We start from the raw sequence: 22,049 nt of genomic DNA, 5'->3' as shown, positions 1-22,049 counted from the left end.
ACTGGTTGATCAGGGTAAGAATGTCATAACTTTAGGAGATTTTTAAAAATCTATAGTACGATAAAAATACCAGAAACCTCCTGCAAAGTAATAACTTCTTTATTAACCGTTTAATTTAAAGTCCATTACTTAAGAAAAACTGACAAAGAAGTAATGCATTAATCATCCATCAGCGAAATGGTATGATAGAGATAAAATTTAGCCCCTAAATAAATTAAACTTCTTATAATCAAGACACTGGACATGCACAAATGTAATCATAAAAAAATACATCATTACAACATAACACATCAAGGTTTTGATTGAAATAAAACTAATTTGAAATTAATAATTAAATAGATAGCTTGCAAAAAAGGAAAAATAAAGACAACATACATTATAAAAGAACTCTTTCTACTGGCATGTTAGAATCAATTGAAGTATATGGATAACTACAACTTATAATGAAATAAATAAAACTAAACACAATATAGGCACACTCAACACTGGCTGTTTCAAGAAAGATAAACATAAATATATAGGGAGCAGTCTGTTGAGAGATCGAATGAATTAAAAGAGGTATCAAGATATATAGTTCATTACCATTACCAATTTAAGTGTTGGAGGAGAGGCTTTAGTCATCTGTAACATGGCAAGTGAATTTTGCTCTTAGTTCTGCTGGGTAGTTTAACCTGCCAAAAAAGAAAAACGTCAAAAGTAGTCACACAGCAACACGCTCATAGTACATTATATATGTTAAAAGATAGAATATATATGAATATAATTGCACATTCCATTTACAAATACACATCTTATCATCCTCGAGTGTTTCATGTATTGAACTAAAAGTAGAACAAACCAAACTATCAAGCACTAACTAAGTGGCCAAGTGAATTAGTCTCTACCAAATATGTAAAGATGGTAAATCAATCCACCATTTGTACTTTCAGATAAAACATGTACATGAAATACAAACATAAAGTATATTCCAAGAAAATTATATGAAAAACTGTTAGGTGAAGAACAATAAGAAAGAATAGGAAAAGATAGCATGTGTTGATTCAATATCTAGCTACATGGAACTCTATTTCACGACATGAATATATAGGTAATAATACCAACATTGATGTTCCTAAAACGGACATCCACGCCAATCATATGTTAAAATGATAATAATACATGAACAACCATATTCTTGATGAAGAGCTTATGAGCTATAAACCAGATTAACATTTGGGTATAATTTTTTATTCTTTAGCAAATTGGAGTAAATTGATAACAAAACAAAGGTGACCAATCTAATCAAGACAAAGAGCCTGGCCTGAATTATGTTATAACCTTCATCACTTGGAATGAAAGTGAATGCTCCATTCACAGTGAAGTACAGAGTAGTGAATATAGTTCATAGAACTATTTCAAACTAAGCAATGGACAAGTTTAATTGCCATTGATAGACGAATATCTAAAGAGCTTTAAAATTGGCCAAAAAAGTTAAGATCAATCAAATATAGCAATATAATATACTTGACTGATTATTAGTAAAAAAGAAAAGGAGATCATTATCAAAAGGCCCATTGGCATCTTTCTAATTTTCTTCTTTTGGCGGGTGGGAGGAGAAATTACAAATAAAAGTGAAGCTTGACTTTTGCTTCAAAGAATCAAAGAGCAGTCTCAATAAGTAAAAAATGGTGACAAAAATTTCTCTCCAAAAATGAACACTTCTCGCATGAACTTGTGAGTCCATTAAAAATATTTAATTATTGAAATTTTACATAGTAGAAGTTTTATAAAGTTCATTATGGAGATTTATTGTTAATATTAAGAGGCTATTTGTGTCACCACTCATTTCCTTTTCCTCAAATGGATACTTAAGCATCTTTAAAGTTTCTGCAATGGGAGAAATAGAAAAGAATACGAAAGGAGAAAAATATCAAATGATTATTTTTGTACTTGTCTCTAAAATAAGACAGTTGAATAATGACGATCAGAGAGGATGTGTTTTTAAGTTCAACACATTTAACACAATTCGAATTCTTTTTTCTGTTTTCAGTAGTCATTAGTCTTGTAAAAGACATAATAGAGTAAAATAGTAGAACTATTAATTTTCAAAGGAAGTGAATTTTCAGCCAAATAAAACTTTTATAATTTAATAGGCATTATAAGAGCAGTAAAAGGAAAAGTTCTTTATCTAGAATTATTCATTTTTATACAAAGATTTTAATATTCAGCTAAGTTTATTCGCTGTCAATCATATGATCTTACTGAAAAAATATGGAGAAGCAATTACCTGATGTGAGCATATTTCTCTATCAAGGGATAAATCACATCATTCGGCTAGCAATGCTCTGTTAAATTTAACATATTTATAAGAAATTAGTTAAATAAGTGACTAATTCAAATTACAATAAAAAATACTCTATTTACTATATCTTAAATTCTTCCACCACTAAGAGAAATAAAATACAATGCAAATCAACATAGGATTATATAGATAATAGATTGCAGAATATCTTTCAAAACTCCACATAATTAGTCAAGTGGATCTTCCTAGTATGTACAATGTTGTCTTATACATAACCAAAGATACATTAGTTAACCCAACACATGTTCCATCACTGGAAACCAAAAAGGAAACCAGAAGATATCGTTTAGTTTAGTAATTGTCTATAAATTTTAAAACACGTATTCATTAATTGAAAACCATTAGATCATCGAAATTCTCCCGTGGATCAGTGATCGATGATCTAATTCTATTAATAAAGTGTGTTATTCTAAAAGAATGTATTTAGAACAATATTTAGAAAGCAACGACATGATCTTCACTACAAAGCTAATCCATCGGAATTCGGTAAAAGAAAATTGGAACCAAAATTCAATAATTTTCTAATTAATTTTTATCCCTAGGTTTCCTGAAGAAAAAATAAAAAAAGGGAGCAAGACACGCGCATCCCCTGAATAAGCAGAAGCGTGAAAAAAATATACAAAGAAAAAAAAAGATAATATCCCTGACCATGAGATCTCATCTCTGCACAAAATCAACATGTATAATTTTATCCCTAAGAATTGAGTGAAAATATAGGATCAATACAATTTTAACTTTCTCGAATTTGTACACTGTGTCACATATATGATCATATTGAGAAAATTAGAGCAAAACAACCCCAATTATTTCCCATAAAGCGCTCATGACAAAGACAGTGAAGAAGCATGTGAACTAAAAATGAAAAATACTCTAAAAAATATATTACCTCTCTATAATCAATCATAATGCTTGTTCCGAGAGATTCAACCTTTAAGAGCAGGCACATACATGGTAAAAGACCACCATTATCGCTGGCAAATAACTCAAAGTTTTGCCCTAAACTCGTATACCTCATACCAACTCTCTAATTACAAAAAATAAATCAGATAAGAAAATAAAGCCCTAATAGAAATTAATAATAATAAAAAAAGAACAAGATTTGGGCAAAAATTTAGAGAGGAACAGACCTGAAAGTTGCAACACCCAACTGAGAAGATGAAGAGAATGAAAAAAAATATTATTTGAGAGGACAAATTAAGAACCCGAGAAAACCAACATTTCTTGTTGTGGCTTGAAAGAATCTGCATTTAGAATTGTGTTGAGTTGTTAATTGAAATTATAATTTTACCCTTGAGCTAAAGTTACAGTTATGTCATTGGTCGACCACACTTGGCTTTTCTATATAATAGAAATATTAGTTATGTGGAACAGGAAACAAGCCTCTCTAAACTACTAATAAAAGCATGTCTTATTTTGGAACTACAATCTATTAATTTAAGATTTTTTTCCACTTAAGATCTCAAAAACGTTGTTTTAGCCTCTTTCTCCTTTCCTAATATTGACTTTCCCATTTATATGCCTAGAATTTGTGTTAGTGTCAGTTGAAGATGACACGACTTATTCTACTAGTAGGACCTCAATTCTCTTCCAAAATTTTAAAAATTTCTAACTGCTCAAATTCTGATTTAGCCTTAGTTTAGGAGGACATTATTGGAAGAAATGGTACAATCTTTTTGGTGCAGCATCGGATTCTACTTGCATACATCTTGATCTAGGCCTCATTGTGGTCATTTCTGGTACTACTTACAGTTTCTGAGATAGCAGTAATGTTGGGGATGCATTAATCGATCATGTTCTACAAACAGTATTAGATTTTTCATAGGACACTTAAAAAAGAAGTAGGATAGACTCACTTTGCGCAGTGAATGCAGCCGATACAAGCTTAAGTTTGTCATTTATATTAACATGCCAACTCTTACTTCTCTTGCCCAAAGTTGATGCATCATGAGTTTCCGCTGATACACTAGCTCTTGTCATTCAGGGAATGACCAGACCTCAACAACACACAGCAAAGAAACAAAATTGCTTCTCATTCTCATATTTGATGATTAGTTGTCTAGGCTGCTACTTTTAGGTGCTACATTTAGGACTACTTTATTTTGTTTTTAATAATTGCAAGGATTGGATCAATACATATACTTCTTCCGGGAAATCTATGTGTTAGAATTTGAAGTTTTACCATTGGTGTTCAGGTAAATCTTGTACCTTCTCAATGTTTAAGAAATTTTTGGTTTCAATTTGTGAAATGAAACTTAAGATTTTTGTTAGTTTCTTTCTGAAAACAAATAGAAGTAGCTCTCTCACTTTTATTGTACTAAAGGAAAATGAAAGTTCAATTTTTAGTAGGTGCTATGGTAGGGTAATTGGTACAAGCTCATACTTAGAATTATAACATGCGGAGCAACATCTTAGATAAATCTGCAGCTTCTTTTACATTACAGGAAGATTAATGGTTGACTCTTCAACTTTGGCTTACTAATCTATAGAATTTATCAGCATTTTTACTCAGATTTGATCTGGACTTACATAATTTCTATGTTAGTTATCTCGATAAATTCTAATTTAATTCTCCTTGTTAAGGTAGAATTGAAGATTGAGAGAACCCAATATGCTTCTTTAAGGAAATTGATACGCGAAAAGCGATATGCTTTACACATCTGCTTCCAGATATCACTCCCACGCGTCTTTGGTTCTGCTTGTCGGTTGTGCTGCGTGAACCTCCAGATTCCTCCAAGCAAGTGAAGCTTTTGGGGCAATTGCTGCGCTTGAAAGAAACTAGAAAATGTCTACTGAAGTAATTGTATATATCTATTTAGTGAAACTTTCTCCTTTGTTTTAGTTTTATAATGTAACTTCTTTTGATTCTTGAGGGCAAATACAAAGGAGAAAATATTTACCAGTAGTGCAAAGTTCTTGCAATACACTATACACTTGTCAATTGGGATATAAAATTTTGTTCGTCTCTGATGTAAATAACTACATACAGTTTCGCAGTATCTTTTTATTTTTTTAATAGGTCAGTACCATTTTGTCGGGCCCGTGCTTAGCACGAGCATGCTTCGTCTCGTAATTTAAGATAGAACTAAACAAAAGTTACCATGTTGGGGTCGTATTCCGCCCGAAAACTTAGCCAAACTCTTCTTACTTTCTAAAATTGCCTTTCTTTTTTCTTTTTCTTTTTTTTTTTAACAAAAGATATACAGCTTCACAAAAGTTTAGCTAAACAGAGCAAACTCTATAAACGTGGCATAGACAAAGGTGAAGTTATGGGGCCAAGAATCTGACTGTCATCACCCTCTTTCAACTTTCTACACGTCATTCCAAAATACCAGAATTTTCCAAACAAAATATCTCAACCAAACACAAGACTCGCACAAATTGAAAATTGAAAATATCTGCTCATATTTATCAGACACGTTGCATTTAAACCGAATAATTTCCTTCCCGAATCTTCTTGAAGCTTTTAACTTCTTTTTTCACCTCACACATAGAGTAGATATTTCTGTCCTGTGGCTGCAGATTCGTTTTTATTAAAGTTCCGTTGGTCCCATTTCACAACCGCCTCTGAAATTTACCTTTATAAATATTTTGTTTCATGTCACAGTTTCTTGATTTGAGATTTACTTTATTTTTTTAATTTGCATGAAAAATAGTGTGTACCTATATTGTTGTTATTTGGTGGAATTTGGTGAGGGAAATGGAGTTTTGTAAAGAAAGGTGGCCATCATATTATAGTGTTCTTGGTGTTAATGCAAACTCTTCTGATGAAGAAATTAAACGTGCTTATAGAAAGCTAGCTATGGTATGATAATAATAATAATAAAAATCATCTTTCTTAATTATGAGAGTAGTTTTGTTGTGTTTAGATTTAATTCCTAATGGAAAATGGATTTTAATTTGGTTGCAGCAATGGCACCCTGATAAATGGACGAGGACGCCTTCATTATTAGGTGAAGCTAAGAGGAAGTTTCAGCAAATCCAAGAAGCCTATTCAGGTAAACTTTATATCTTTAATTTCATTATTCGGAATGGAAATGGGAATGTCTTTTTTTAAAAAAAAAAAAAAATTGATTGCCATTTCTAAATTTTTATTTTATTTTTTTATTTGGCAATAGTGTTGTCGGATCAGAAGAAGAGAATGATGTATGATGCAGGATTGTATGACCCTGAGGAAGATGAGGATGAGGTATGCTATATTTTATTCTGTTTCTTGATTTTAGATGATGCAGAAAATGGGAAGCTCATCTGATATATTTCTGTTTTTTTTTTTGGTAGGGATTTGCTGATTTTCTACAAGAAATGGTATCTCTAATGGATGATGCAAGGAAAGAGGTATTGTCTTCATCTGCTTTAGTTTCTTGTTTGTGATTTTATTGTGATAGTAAATGTATGGTTTCTCTGTTCAATTGGTAACTTAAAACTGTGTTTGAATGTATTAATTGAAAATGTTATTCAAGATAAACTTGCTCTAGCTCATTGAAGCATATATGTAGTTGAGAACTTAAGATATTATGGATTTCCTTTGCCAAGTAGTCTCTCTGTGATCTTGCATTAGGTTATGCTGTCTACATCACACACCATATGAACGCGGGATGTCCGTTGCATTTGGATGATGATCATACTTAAAATAAGTAATTGTGTTGTTATCTCTGATGTTGCTTGTGCTTAATTAAAATGAATTGCATTGCATTTGTCTGATGATTTAACATGTCATTTAAAAGACAACTACAAGTAATTTTCCATATATGTAGCAGTTAGTAACCTGAAAGGTAAAGCCTGCGACGTGGTTATAACATGCTATAACAGGATAAACTACAGTAGTAGTGTGAGATATTTTCATACTATAGATATTTTTCGACTAATTATTCTATTGGAGCGGCTTCCACTTTGTTCTCTTTTTGGTAAATGATGTTTCTTTTTCATTGCAAATTCTTGAAAACAGGAGAAAAGTTACAGTATGGAGGAGCTACAGGGCATGTTTTGGGAGATGGCACAAGGATTTGAGACTACTAATTGGTTTAACTTCTCTCAACAACAAGATTTCAAGTCCTCGCAATGGTTTTGCAGTCCTTTGGCTTATGATCACTCCAAAACTTCAAGGACAGCTCAGTTGGATACAAATTTTACAGACAGAAATCTCTTCCTCGATTTCTCAAGCGTGGAGATGCATGGAGCTAATCGTTTCTGTAGATAAAGCGATTTCAAGATAATTTTCAGCGATGAGAAACACACGCGAATATTTTTGCATCTTAAGATGTTGTTAGTATCACTTTAGTGAAGCAATGTGCAGAGGAGATTGGAGAATTTTGGCTTTGAATGATGAGGACCACAAGCATTAGAGAATCATATGTGGTTAGACGCGATCACAAGCATTAGAGAATCATATGTGGTTAGACGCGATCATATCAACACTAACACACAGGATCCTGTCGGATTGAATTGGGCATAGTTTGTAGATATAGAAACCAGAATTGGGCATAGTTTGTAGATACTTGATGTTTTTGAGATGTACTATCTGTAGTGTTACTTTGGATGAGATTTTGGTGAAACTTATAAGTGATATATTTTGATTTGTGTAGTGTTTTTCTGTGTGTCTATCTTAAGTTCATAATGACTATTCTTCGTGTGATGGGCCTGTTATTAGGCTGTGAACAGAACAGGCCCAGAAGTATTTTTCTGGTCCAACACTAACAGGAATATCAAGCCCATAGTTAGGCCCATTCTAATAGCCCAATTTTAAGGTGAAAATAGCACGGGCTAGTCATTGCAAAGTTATTGAAAAATAATCATTATTTTATCACGAAAAGTTCCAGCATAATATACTAGAGATTGATGTACCTGTGTATGAACTTTCAGCATATTATGCTGAAATTCCAGCACACGGAAAGATCCAGCATAATATACTGGAGATTAGAGCACTTGTGTATGAACTTTCACCATATTTATACCGGAACTCCATCATAATATACTGGATATGCTGGAAGTTCACATATAAAAAATTGAAACTTCAGTATATTATGCTGGAATATTTTTCGGATTTTGAACAGTATTTTTCTTCAGATTTATCTTTACATGAAAAGTGGCTAAATTTCGATTACTTTTGAAATTGTGACTATTTTTCGATTATCACTTATAAATATGACTATTTTTTATTTTTTTTCAGTAGGCTGCCACCTAATTTAGCCCAAACATCTAATTCATCTCACTTTTTTCTTAGTTGGGCTCTGGTGTATTCTAGTTGACTATATCGTTTTCAAAGTTGTGTACAAAAGCAACACGTTTCCCCTTTCGTAACATAATTCGGAAGAGATAAACAAAAGGTAAATTAAAATAAATGCCCAATATAGATGGTAAACTTGCGTTTTATCTTTTTTTCCTTTTTTCTTTTCCTTGTTTACCTTAAGTTGTCCGAATACTTTCTAGCTAACATATATAAAAGCAGTCTTTACTATGTCACCCCCCCTCACCCCCCCACCCCCCTCTTTTTCATTTTATAAAAATATAAGAATATTTATGATTGATTTCCTGATTCCAATCTTTTTATAAATAAGCAAAAGGAGATTAAGTAATATTCCCTTTATATTACAAGAATTTTCTACTTTTGAGTAGGACTGGAGAAAAGGAAAGTTCCACATGCACCAAAGCATATTATAACCTTGACTTTGACTTCTTAATCCAAACTTTAAAAGCTTCACGTCCCCATATTATACCAAATTCAACTAACCAAAATACTTCTAATTTTTATTGTTCATGTTCAATAATTAGGATCTGGATTGCCACTTTTCCACACACATGATACTAGTCCAGAGTATTAAATACCAAAAAGGATACAATTATTGAAAGCATCCATTCTTTTTAGATGTACAAAATATGTTGATTTATAATTAATCAAACAAAATAACAAGTTAAAAAAAATGAAAAATTAACATAAATAGCCGATCACTCAAGCACTTAATCTAAAAATAACTGACGGATTAAAAAAATATATATATATAATTTATGTATATTAACTAAAAATTGGATAAAACATCCAACGATTATTTGTATAATATACCTTAAAAACTTACCAACTCCAAAAAGATTAAAAAATAGAAAAAGAGTCCAATGGTGGGGACAAAAAATGGACCATCCACATGCATTTGTAATTGCCTTCTAGATTAAGCCAATACACCATACACAAAAGAGACACCTCATAATCAACAACCCTTAAATTCCTTTCTATTGCAATTTCCATGCATTCTCAAGAAGTGTAACAAACTCTTTCTCATTTCTCAAAAGACTTTCCTTTCCCTTTCCCTTTCATTTCTCACTTGATCTATTCTACTACAAAGTCACCATACCTAACATAATATTCTTGTCACATACACTCATAAAAGAACCATTCTTTCTTCTAAGAAAGAAGAAGAAATTTCTTCACCCTTCTATCAAGAACTCATAAGTTTTCAGTAGCAAGCTTTTGAAAATGTCGAGGGTTGTGGTTTTTTTCTTATTTTTTGTTGCTATACCAATTACCAATGGATTAAATCCAAGAAAACTTGATGAGGTAGATGAAAACAAGTGTGGAGGTTGTCCTTGTAACAAGCCTTGTGTTCCACCATCTCCACCACCACCTCCACCAGCTCTTCCACCACCATCACCACCGCCGCCAAAGAAACCACCAAGTGGCTACTGCCCTCCTCCTCCTTCCGGTGGCGGCGGCGGTGGCGGTGGTTATGTTCCCGATACACCAAATTCACAATATATATACATGACTGGTCCACCAGGGAATTTGTACCCTGTTGACCATGATTTTGGTGGTGCAAAAAGGAGCTTTTCTAGTGGATTTTCACTTTTGATCGGTGGATTCTTCTTGGGATTGCTTTCTTTTTGGTGAAATTCAGAGTTTGATGAAAATCGAATCAAATTCTACTAGTAAAAGAAGAATGAAGAATGAAGAATAAGAAGAAGAGAAACAGCAGATTTCACAGACCAAAAGTTTAGTGGCTAAGAATATTCTAATTCTATAATAGTAGGTTGGTCCTTAGCTGTTATCTTAATATTCATGTGTTTCATATAGTTCCAATAACCTTATAAATTTTCTTCCACTTTTTTTGTGTAAAATTAATTGTCAATCCTTTTGAAGAGACATGTTATAGTCTGCTCATATTTATCTTATATTTATTTCCCTTTATTTTTTTGTGTATCGAGAATCGGAACTAGGATTTAAAGTTTATTAATTCAAAATTTTAATTATTTTAAATTATCAAGCATTAAATTAATAATATATACATTAATCAATAAAATTTTAAAGGTAAATACAAAGATTTGAATTGATTTTACTCGTAGTCGACACCACCATGTATTTTTTGTGTGTGGTGAATAGCATCTCCCTATGGGAGAATTAAATAAAATAAAGAATAAGGAGTTATGGGTTTCAATCAGAAGAGATAGTACAGTGGTATGGAGTCCTCAATGTGAGTGAAGAATACAAAAGATAGGGCTGCTGATAATGTACAAAATTCATGAAAATTCCACGTTTTCTACCGTCATGCAATTTCCAAAGTGCACTGATTATAAAAGTCTTTCTTTTGGCTTTCTTCTAGGGTCCACTATTTGGTTAGTTAGGATGTCCTACGCAATTGTTATCGCGTAAGATCGTGGCAAGGTCAGCTTCAAGATTTTGTTTTTCTTCTTTTCACATATATAAGGATTATATTGATAGTTTATATTGCTCGAACTCTTAAAAATATTGTTAGTTGTATATCTTCCTTTCTTGCTTCTTTCTTTTTATCCTTAGATCGATTTTGCGCATATAAATTTTTGCCATGGGAGATCGGTGCCCTTTAAGGTATGTCCGTTCAATAAATTGTTCATTTATACTACAATAATATATTTATTATTATTTCATATCGTGAAGTCTGGAAGGATAGTATGTGCGCAGACCTTACCCTTACCTTGTGAGGATAGAGAGGTTGTTCATTTATACTAGTATGTCTTTTTCATTCAGTGCATGTACTGCATCAGAAAATCTTCAGTCTTCGATTTCTTTTTGCAATGCATTTTAAGGATTAAGATTTTATGTCGATACTTTCTTTTATTTAAGTCATTGATCTCATATCTATAAGAAGGTGGTTTGCGTTCACTATTAAGCTTGCACCCTCTTTTAAAAATAGTAGATTTTTTAAGGATCTAACACAAATGCATCAGTATTTTTGGAGGGTGTAAGCAATAAAGTGACTCTTTATCTAGCACACCCAAAATTATTTTATGAGATACTAAGTATTTTTGTATGTATATGTACCCAATTATGTACTACAGTTTAGACGAATAAGAAGGAATAATCTACGAATATCACAGTTTTTTGTATGAGTTCTAATTTTTATGACTTGCACCTAATTTTATTAACGGTTCGATTACATCCTTGAGCAATTAGTATTGATCCACATCCTTTCTCACTGAAGCAGCATAAATGACACGTACACTTCGCACTTGGTTCTTGATTTAGCTAAAATTAAGGGGAGGTGGTTGATTATATTGGAGGAGAAAACAAATAACCAAACAAGATAATGATCTTATTACAATATGGACAGACCACTATCTATTGGGTTTGACACGTAATTAATTAGTTGATTTTGACAAGAGTGAGTTGTTCTAGTGGTAAGCACCATCTACTTTCAATCAAAAGGTTGTGAGTTCGAGTCACCCCAAGAGCAAGGTAGGGAGTTCTTGGAGGGAGGGAGCCGAGGGTCTATCGGAAACAGTTCTTGAATGGATATTGGGGATTTTGTGTAAATTAGTAATTAAGTGCAACTACAATTATCTCAATTTCTAAAGCCTCTTTTTAGTACCCATTTCATTATACTCAAGAGTAACAAACTTCCTCTCCTTCTTGACAATTTAGTGACGAATTTTATCATGAAGGACTTAGCAAGAAATCAATTACCTTGGTTTGTTTGTTTTTTCGTGTGCTTAAATTTAGTGGATGAAGTTATTGGGTAAAACTTGTGTTATAAGACATAATAAATGCATGCAAACTAATCTGGATATTATCATTATGAAAGAAACGTTTTTTAAGTGGAATTTTTTGGAAAAGAAATGAAGAAGCTAGAAGGTTCTAAAAATTCTTTTACCATGAAGATTTTGATGTCAGAGTTTGTCACAAATGAGAAGTACTAAGTGGAAAGATGAGATCAACCTTGGTTTTACAAACTCTAGGATCCACTTGTCCCATTAAATTCCAAGGTAGGGTATGGTCCCAAAAGCTACAATAAACTTTTTGAAGTTTCAATTAAACGACTGTGTGTTTAATTAGGTGGCTATCATTCATTGAATCTTGAAAACTAGAGTTGAATTTGTCCATTTGTATGGCTATAGTTTTCCATTCTAGTGACTTACTACCCCATGTGCTGTTGTTGGTTTAGGTCTTAGGGTCTGTTTAATAAGTTATTCCGTGATTAATTTTTGGTACCTTTATGGTATGTCCTTTCGGTGATTTTTAGGAAGTAAGGTATATTCGAAATTAGTGATTAATAACTAATCGTGGGATTAATAGTTATATCACGATTTTATCCAAATCAAACATGAAATAAATTCTTCTTAAATATAATTTCAAGATTAATTATCCATTATCCCTTTTATCCTTTAGCGCTCATTAAGAAAACGGTTTTGTTTGGCGTAGAATCATTGGAAAGTTCTCAGTTTGATAAATAAATTGATTATTAACAGTGACTCGACAGCAGAACATGGATAACTACAAGTTTTGATTTGATGTGAAATGAATAGATATGTGTAACATGTGAATTTGTGATATATCAATTTGTATGTGGTTTCAATTCTGTGATTTTTAGAGAAAATGAAATCTTATATTTAAGATAGATTTAGAATAACTCTTTAATTATATTTTGAACAGTTTTAATCTTTTAAGTTCCTAAAAATCGAACACTAACTCTAGCTATTAGGTTTAACAGAACCCTGTACAAAAAAGAAAAAAAAATTGTAATAAGCATTAGCTTCCCAAAATATCCCACCATAAATAAAGGGGAAAAGGTACTGAAAGGATAAAAGATAGGGAATGAAAGTAAATTCTTGACCATGAAATTATAATCTTCTTTATCTTATAGAATATTTTGTTTTCCTCTCTTTTTCTATCTCTTTTTTCTGGTTGGAAAGTTCCACATTTTATTCCGTTTGTTGTTGTTACAAGAGGAAAAAAGGTTATAACTTATAATAATTCTGCCTTTAGGAGAATTTTTCAGTTTGTTGCATAAAAGGCTAACACTTTATATTATTTTGCATGAGTTGCTAATTTAGTTGGTTGTCTGCAACACAAAACAACAAACATGACCATGAAAAAAATGTTATAGCCTTGAGATGGTAATAGTATCCCCATATTTCTATTTAATTGCTTTATTCTACTTCTAATTATTTGATATATAAATTTATTAAGCCGATTAATTTGAATTCATGCCGATATCAATTAAAAACAAAAAGTTTCTTTATTCTCAAGCTCAAATATTAGACTTCAGTTAAGCGTGATAAAATTTTGATATTTTCAGTAAGCCCTTAATGGTGCATGTAATTTAATTGCTTTATGAAACGAGACAATAACAAAGGGTAGTTTTAGTCGACGCACTGAAATTTAGAAGAAAAGGGGTCCTCAACTCACCTAATCTTTCACTTTATTTACCCACCTTACAGAATGCACCAACTGCGTTCACTTTGCTATGCAATCACACATTTTTATAAAAATATTTTTATATAACAGTCATTGCTTATAAGAACTTAATTTTTTTCGAAATTAATTTTTATCTTATATTTTAATATATATCTTCTATACCAATACTTCACTATAGCAGTCAAAAATTATTCGAACAAATAAAACTGTTTTAAATATGTAGTTTAAGTGGATAAAATTGCTTCCTAAATAAAGACACATTCGAAGACAACTGCACGTCCTTAGTTGTTAACTAAGTACACGTGCAATACTTGACAACTCGCTCACGATCTTGCACAACTTGCTCACGTTCTTGCTATGCCAATTCAGTCTTACTACACTCAAGATGCTAAGAGAATGTTAAAAAGAATACAAGAGAATTGTTAAAGGAAGCTTTGTATTAGAGAGAGCTTGAATTGTTTGCTTGGTGATAAATATCTTCCTTTATATACTACTCTCCTAGGGGTTAGTGAGTTAATAAAAATTACTCCATTACACAAGTACTTTATTATGTACAAGTAAATTCTTTCTCTAGAATTTTCTACATAACTAGAATCTTTTAAGAACTTTCCTAGTAATTCCATAGAGTTCTAAGGTCTTCCATGAGAAATCTCCATATTTTTCTAGAACCTTTCCACATGTGCTTGTCTATTTCATATGTAAGCTTTCCATATGGTAAAAATATATGCCAAATGGCACCTACGTGGCATTATGATATAGCAGGTCATGACACTCTCCCCCACCCAATTTTGTGCCGCCCTCGGCACAAAGCATCGACACGTACGCACGCACCTCGCCTTTGGCGTCACCGGAGATCTTTGTCCATTAACCATGATGCCCTATAGAGCGGTTCGCATTCCCATATCACAAGGTACTGGACACCTTTCTTCTTGCCTCATTTGTACTTTGGACGGCTAGCAATGATGGCCTCGATCCTCCACTCATCGGATGCCTCTCCTTGCTCTTGGCCTGAATATCCCCATGACTCAACCAAGTCTAGCAGCTTCTCAAGCATCGGGTCCATGCTTACACTCCCTACTTAGCTGTCCTCTGTGGTCCAGCCTTACTGGCAAACTTGACCCCTCTGCTTGATGCATCGTCTAAGTCCGATAACATGCCATTACTTTGTAACTCGCCATCCACTTTAACTATGTCCGTCTAATTTTTTTTGCTGCCACCATGCTCCTTTTGCATAAAGATAGATTTGGAATCTCCTACTTTCGGCTTAGATTCGAAATGCATTCCCCCAATGCAGGCGATCCCTCCTATGTCACCCTTGTGTGCATGAGCAAAGTTCCCGATCATTGTTGCAAGCTTCCCCAACTCTGGGTATTCACTTGCCCGGTGTGATCATTTACAGAAGTAACACCCTCCAAAGTAAGTTTACCACGTCGTGTGCGTCCCGTGCACCGCCATACTGCTTTCGCTTAGGGACCTTCACATTGGTCCATTTTGCAAGTACCAAACCTTTGGTAATTTCGACCATGATTCCCTACAAAGCTTTATTCTAGCAACCTCTTGTGTTCTTTCTAACATTCCTTTAGTCATAACCTTGGCTTTGATACTACGTTGGCATATCCTTAGTTGTTAACTAAGTACACATGCGGCACTTGACAACTCGCTCATGATCTTGCATAACTTGCTCACATTCTTGCTATACTAATTCAGCCTTACTACACTCAAGATCGCTAAGAGAATGTTAAAAAGAATACAAGATAATTATTAAAGGAAACTTTGTATTAGAGAGAACTTGAATTGATTGCTAAGTGAATTACAAATGAATATCACCATTTATATACTACTCTTCTAGGGGCTAGTGAGTAAATATAAATTATTACACAAGTCCTTTATATTTACAAGTAAGTCATTTTTTAAAAAATTTTCTACATAGTTAGAATCTTCTAAGGACTTTCCTAGCAATTCCATAGAGTTCTAAGGTAGTTCATGAAAAATCTTCATATTTTTCTATAACCTTCCCACATGTGCTAGTCTATTTCATATGTAAGCTTTTCGTATGGCAAAAATATATGTCAAATAGTACATACATGGTATGATGATATGGCAGGTCATGACACAACACATAAAAAAAAAAAAGTATACTTGCATCTTTAGTTTTTTCTTTACTTAGACCTTTAAACTAACGTCAAAGTGTTTTAAATTTAAAAAGACTATTGTATGAACAAAATGTTAACTTTTTCACTTACATATTATTATGTATGCATTTCTAAACTCAAAAATAAAACGAGATTAATAAAATCGTATAACATGTTTGGACAACAGTCGATAAATCAAGATTCTAGAAGAGAATAAATGGGAAAAAATTGATTAGGATAAAATGAAGTGCTTTGCTTCTCATCGAAAAAAACTAAGATTATTTTTCGTTAAATGTTCTTAATTACCAACCATCTTAAACCCCACCTCCCCTCTCCCAAAAGGGGGGAAAAACCATACTAGATATATGTTACTATATCAATTTGTAAAAGGTTAAGTGTATAGGTTAGATGAATCATCCAGTGAGTAGGGATAAGAGAATAAAACAGAGATGAGAAGACAACTCACCAAACATTAAACCTTAGGCTTGTAATGTGCTTTACGCTAATTGGTAGTTAAGAAACAATAAGTTTCAAAGTTTTGGACATACGTTGAGTTTATTCCTTTAAAGACTTTATGCTTTCTTATTTTTTCCCGTTTGACACAGATGTCTCCATCATTTGGCATCTCTCTCAATCTTCAATGAAATCAATTATCAACCACTAGCCCTAAACGATACACAAATATGATTGAAATGTATAAGCGGATTTAAAATTTAAATTTTATGGGTTCAATTTTTAAGATTTTTTGCTTTGAATCCATTATATTTATAAAGTTATGCGTTCATATCTATTAGTTTTGCAATTTTAATGAGTTTTAAATATAAATTTTTACTTCGCGTCAAAAGTTATGGGTTCAATTGAACCTGTCAGTTCAACACTACATTCGCCCCCGATGAGATGTACGAGATTATTTACTATTAATGAGAGATCTTAAATTCCAGTTTTACGAATAAGAAATTTCTGACACAAAGGCCTTTTCTTTTTATGAACCTTATCCGATGCAAATCTAAATTAGTTTGATTATCAAATGTCAAATTATTATACCGCAATTAAAAAAATCCACTGGCCTGCCGTTCCAATTATATTTGCGTGTGGAATGGATGGTAGAAATTTTTATGTACTATTGTCCTCGTCCACCTAATTCGTTTATTGACAAGAGTACGATTTAACTTATTTATAACACTTCAAAAACAAAACAAAAAAATGGACAATCAGTGTATTTAAGCTGTTGTAGTAGGTAAAATATTTTAATTTTTATGTTATTAATCCAACTTTTTATGTGAAAATTACATGTAATAATTATTTTGCACGTCAAGTGTCTAGGAGTAAAACTCCGAAAATATGTATTACATGATTTTTTGTTTGTTTTGTTTTTTTACTTTGTAATTAGAAAATATAAGAGAAAACAACACTGAGTCCTATATAGAAGATAGGGAGAATGTGGAAAGGAACAAGACTTTTAGGGCCTGATTTGACAATTGTTTGGTGATTTTCAAGATTAAAGGAAGCAACCAACGAGGAGTTACGATATTCAAAGGCAAACAAACAAGATCCAAGAAACGTATTTCAAATCTCGAGTAGAAATTTTGAATTCTCACCTTAGAGTTATGACTAGTTTTCTGAATGGAGTAAATTAAAATCAGTGAAGGAGGTATAATTTTTATCAAGCAGATTTAAAAAATAAAATAAAATAAGTTAAATATTCAAAAAATCAAAGGGATTCAATATTTTTAATAAATATATATTTTTAGCAAAAGTCTCGTTTTGTGAGAAGTTTCCGGCTTGAGTGTGTCCCCTCCCTAGCTTGTTGTTTTCTTCCTTTACAAAATGGCCGGGTCGGCACTATTGTTTAGGTTAGGAATGAAGGTCATTAATTCAAAGAGTACCATCTGATATAATAATAATAATAATAATAATAATAATAATAATAATAATAATAATAATAATAATAATAATAATGATAATAATAATAAAACACTGGTAAGTGTAGAGAAGATTAAGTGGGCGTTTGGACATAAGAATTGTAAAAATATTTTTTTTTAAAAGTGAAAAACAAATTCAAGTGAAAATAGTATTTGAAAATTAGAGTTGTGTTTGGACATGAATATAATTTTGTGCTGTTTTTGAAGTTTTGTGAGTGATATGAGTGAAAATTTTGAAAAACAGTTTTTTGGAGTTTTTAAAATTTTTCGAAAAATTCCAAAATTTATCTTCAATTGAAAATTAAAAATTTTATCGCCAAACACTTATTTCAAAAATAAGTAAAAAAAAATCGAAAAAAGTAAAAAATTTCTTAGAAAACGGATGAAATTTTAGAATGATTAAAAAGGTATAAAATAGGACAATAAATTTGAGAAGGGAAGAATAATAAAACTTAGAACTTACTTTCCCATGAGAATCACAGAGAAGCTATACCCATACCCACCACCAAAGGATATGGTGCAATGGATGAGACTGCTATTCACTTAACAAGAGGTCTCGAGTTCGATCCTTGGATATAGAAAAATCTTTGGTAGGGAGGGTTTTTCCTCGAATGGGCCCTACACGGCACAAATTCGAATATAGTCGGACTCCAACACGGGTACCGAACATCAAATGAGAAACTAAAAAATAAAAAAATAAAAACTATACTCAGACCCTGCAAGGACGTTCTACACAAAAGATGTAGAACATTTTTCGACTACTTATAGTTACATATGAATTTTCTTTTAAAAAATATAACTTGTCGTTTATAATTCTCTGATAGCAAATGACTTATTAAAAAAATAATTTTTAATTTGATCGTAACACCTTATATAATTAATGATTCAATTTCTTTGTTAAAAAAATTACTGATGTATATGTGCATTTAATAGTGCTTCATCAGTTGAATTTTTTTTGAATTTTTGTAAGCCTTCAATGAATACGTGCTATGTTAAGAATAATAACCCATGACACTATATAGGAAAACACTTTCTTAAAAAAAAAAAAAAAAAAAATTATCGGAAAAATATAAATGAAGAGATAAAATTTTGTTAAGAAAGTTATATTTGAAAATCGTAATGGGCAAATGCGATCTATAAATTGCATTCCGAAAATATGACTTATAAATCCAATTTTCCAAATGCATTATAAGTTCATTCTCAAAATACTATTTGTTGACTTATCGTATTCATAAAACCCAACCGTGTTCCTCCTCCTCAACTCTTCTGCAAATAGTGTAGCCGCTTTTAACTTTTAGGAGAGGAAAAAAAGAAATGGGGAGAGCAGCAAAGAGCAATTGAATAAATAGTTTTCCTCATTATTAATTAATATTAATTTTTTATAAATAGTTTATATTAGGTCTCTTTTGTTGATATTTATATTGGTTTTCAGTAGTTAAAATTGGTTCAACACGTTTTCAAAGTCAACCAATTGGAATTGACCCTAAAATAGCTTGGTGGTGCAGTTTCCTTCTCTGTCCTTTTTCCAGACACAGCCATCTATTCCTTTGTTGTTATACCATGTCTTTGTTTGAGCATCTTTTAGCATTATTGAGCCTTAAGTTCTAAAACTGGTAATTCGGTACATATAAAAATAAAACTTTTGATCATATTAAAGTTCGTATAACTTTCCAGAATATTCATACAACTGTATTTTTCTGTTTCCAAAATAATTTTTATTTTAAAAAATGCTTCAGTGTTGTGCTTAAAGGTAAAGCATATGTAAAATTAACTTCTGGAAAAGACCAAACAAACATACTGTTGTTTACAAATTTTTCCTAGAAAGTTTACAAAAAAAATTCGAAGCACGGAAAACTCCTCAACACTACTAGGTGGGCGTTTGGTGTACTCCGGTTTAGTACTTTGGTATTCAGTATTTCGATTGTATATACGAAATATCGATGGCATGCTTTTTCTTGTTCGGTCCGGTTTTTCGATTTTATGATTTTTATGCTCACCCCTAAACACTATTACAAATAATAAATATGGCTCAATTTCAAACAAGTTAGGATCGATTAGTATGAATTTTTACCGATTACTTTATCCGTCTCAAATTATCTGTCGTGTTTCTGTTTTACAAGCCCCTTAAGAAAATAATTATGAGGTATTTTTTATTATTCTACCCTTATTTATGTCTTATTGGTATTTGAACAATCATAATATTATCTCATAATTGAGGTGTTTGTAGTATTCAATAACAATTACTACTAAAGGTAAAATAGGAAAAAAAAATAATTAATTTAATTTTAAACTTTTAAAATGATAAATAATTTAAGATAATTATTTTTAGAAATCACAAAAAATAATTTGAGACGGGGAAATCTCCTAAACACGCTTGGAACGAAAAAGAAAAAGAAAAAAGAAAAACTCCGGAACACCTTCATGCTGTGAAATTTCACTACTAGAAAGTGATGAAAACATCCCACGTCAACTAATCTTATACATTAAACTTTATATTATTATTATTAACATCGTCCCCCCACCAAAAGATCCTCTCTTAACAAATTCTTTTTTTTAAAATTACTTAAGGCACCTAACTTTAAATAAATGATAAAAAAAATTTGCATGGTGGACAATATTCTCCCACCTAAAATTATCAAAGGCATAATACAAAGTGGCCTAAAGCCTTACTCTTGCTTTTGTTCTATACTTTTTCATCTTTCCTTATTCTTAAGTAAACCCCTCAAAAAAGTCTCTGTTTCTCTAATAGTACCTTTTTTCCTACTTCATTTCCTTCACTTTCTTTCTACATCACAAAACATGGCTTCTAAACTCATAAATATTCTCTCAACACTGCTACTGTATTTTTCACTAGTGCTATTACTCAGTTCTCCGGCAAGAATCACAGCCCAAGAATGTCCTTACCCGTGTTATCCGGCGCCGACCGGCCCCGCCGGAAACAACCCTCCTCCGGCAGCTACAACTCCACCAACTTCACAAGGGTATGTTCCAAATAATCCATCAACTAATTACAATCCACCACCAGCTGGTTATAATAATAATAATCCACCAAATGATTATGATAATAACTCTCCACCAGATTTTGTAAATGGTGAAGTACCACCACCACCTGAACCAATATTGCCTTGGTTTCCATTTTACTACAGAAAGCCTCCTCATTCTGATAATGATCAATCTTCATCTTCACTTTCTATTCAACAATCAAGAACCAGCTGGAAGAATATGATGATTATCACCACTATTTTTCCTTTGATTTTCATGACTTTGCTTTTTCACTAATATAAGTTAGTGAATTTTGATGTAATTAGTAGAGCACGTGTTAATTAGATTGTTATGGGAATTGTTGTAGGATTTTGTGTTCTAATGATCAATATCAGTCCGTTTTTCTATATGTATTTACTTTGTATGGACAGAGGAGTTTCTCTCTGTTTTTTTGATTTTGCAGAAAAGGGGAAATTATATACTCCTATTTGGTGATAAACAACAACAACGACCCAGTATATTTGGTGATAAACAAGTGGATGGATTATTGTGTTTTTATCTGTTGCTATCTTCCTAATAACTTGATTTCACATGATTATTTTGTATCAAAAAAAGAATATTATGAATAGTTTTTACTTGCACATTGAAATGGCCATTTGAACCCTTTGAGGTCAATATTGGCTTCTTTTTTCCTGAAAAAAAAAACAATTATCCAGCACTTATAATACATTGTTTCGATAGTCTAGAATTGACTAAACAGAAAAAAGCTTGTTATCACGAGTTTAATCCTTCATTCCTCTATTTTCAAGCTCTTGTGGTAGGTCAGTATAGGCTTTATTCCCTCCGTTTTCAAATTAGATCAATTATTTTCCTTTTTACTTTATTTCATAATAAATTACACATTTTTAAATTTAAAAATATTTCAACTTTAAACTCTTCATTTTACTTATTTTACCCTTAATAAAAAAAATTTATAACCACACAAATATCATGACCCCGCAAAACTTTTCCCTCTTAAA

General features: G+C 31.9%; 2 protein-coding genes and 1 long non-coding RNA gene across 3 annotated transcripts; 2 read left to right on the top strand and 1 right to left on the bottom strand.

The window, feature by feature from the left end:
• Positions 1 to 399: 399 nt before the first annotated feature.
• Positions 400 to 3,604, bottom strand: LOC107780191 (uncharacterized). Its single transcript, XR_001646755.2, has 4 exons — positions 3,469 to 3,604; positions 3,228 to 3,365; positions 2,267 to 2,324; positions 400 to 671 (listed from the first exon to the last, which is right to left on the bottom strand). It is a non-coding gene; the product is annotated as an uncharacterized LOC107780191 (long non-coding RNA).
• Positions 3,605 to 5,799: 2,195 nt separating this feature from the next.
• Positions 5,800 to 7,919, top strand: LOC107780190 (uncharacterized). Its single transcript, XM_016600724.2, has 5 exons — positions 5,800 to 6,143; positions 6,249 to 6,336; positions 6,457 to 6,527; positions 6,617 to 6,673; positions 7,284 to 7,919. Exons 1-5 carry the CDS (start codon positions 6,039 to 6,041, stop codon positions 7,533 to 7,535), a joined length of 573 nt encoding a protein of 190 aa, XP_016456210.1. The 5' UTR covers positions 5,800 to 6,038; the 3' UTR covers positions 7,536 to 7,919.
• A 12,928-nt stretch (positions 7,920 to 20,847) lies between these two features.
• On the top strand, positions 20,848 to 21,327 carry LOC107780188 (uncharacterized). The gene has a single exon (XM_016600723.2). It carries the CDS (start codon positions 20,848 to 20,850, stop codon positions 21,325 to 21,327), a length of 480 nt encoding a protein of 159 aa, XP_016456209.2.
• The last annotated feature ends 722 nt before the right edge of the window (positions 21,328 to 22,049 follow it).

Source organism: Nicotiana tabacum, chromosome 24 (genome assembly GCF_000715075.1).
Source record: "Nicotiana tabacum cultivar K326 chromosome 24, ASM71507v2, whole genome shotgun sequence".
In the NCBI taxonomy this organism is placed as follows: Eukaryota; Viridiplantae; Streptophyta; class Magnoliopsida; order Solanales; family Solanaceae; genus Nicotiana; species Nicotiana tabacum.
Note: the sequence above shows the minus strand (reverse complement) of the source record. Positions and strands in the feature narration are given on the sequence as shown.

Excerpts from the sequence above, each read along its gene's own strand:
- LOC107780190 (XM_016600724.2), top strand. The coding sequence starts at position 6,039 with ATGGAGTTTTGTAAAGAAAGGTGGCCATCATATTATAGTGTTCTTGGT. Across the intron at positions 6,337-6,456 it reads AATCCAAGAAGCCTATTCAG|TGTTGTCGGATCAGAAGAAG; the intron begins GTAAACTTTATA and ends ATTTGGCAATAG. Across the intron at positions 6,674-7,283 it reads TGGATGATGCAAGGAAAGAG|GAGAAAAGTTACAGTATGGA; the intron begins GTATTGTCTTCA and ends TCTTGAAAACAG.
- LOC107780188 (XM_016600723.2), top strand. The coding sequence starts at position 20,848 with ATGGCTTCTAAACTCATAAATATTCTCTCAACACTGCTACTGTATTTT.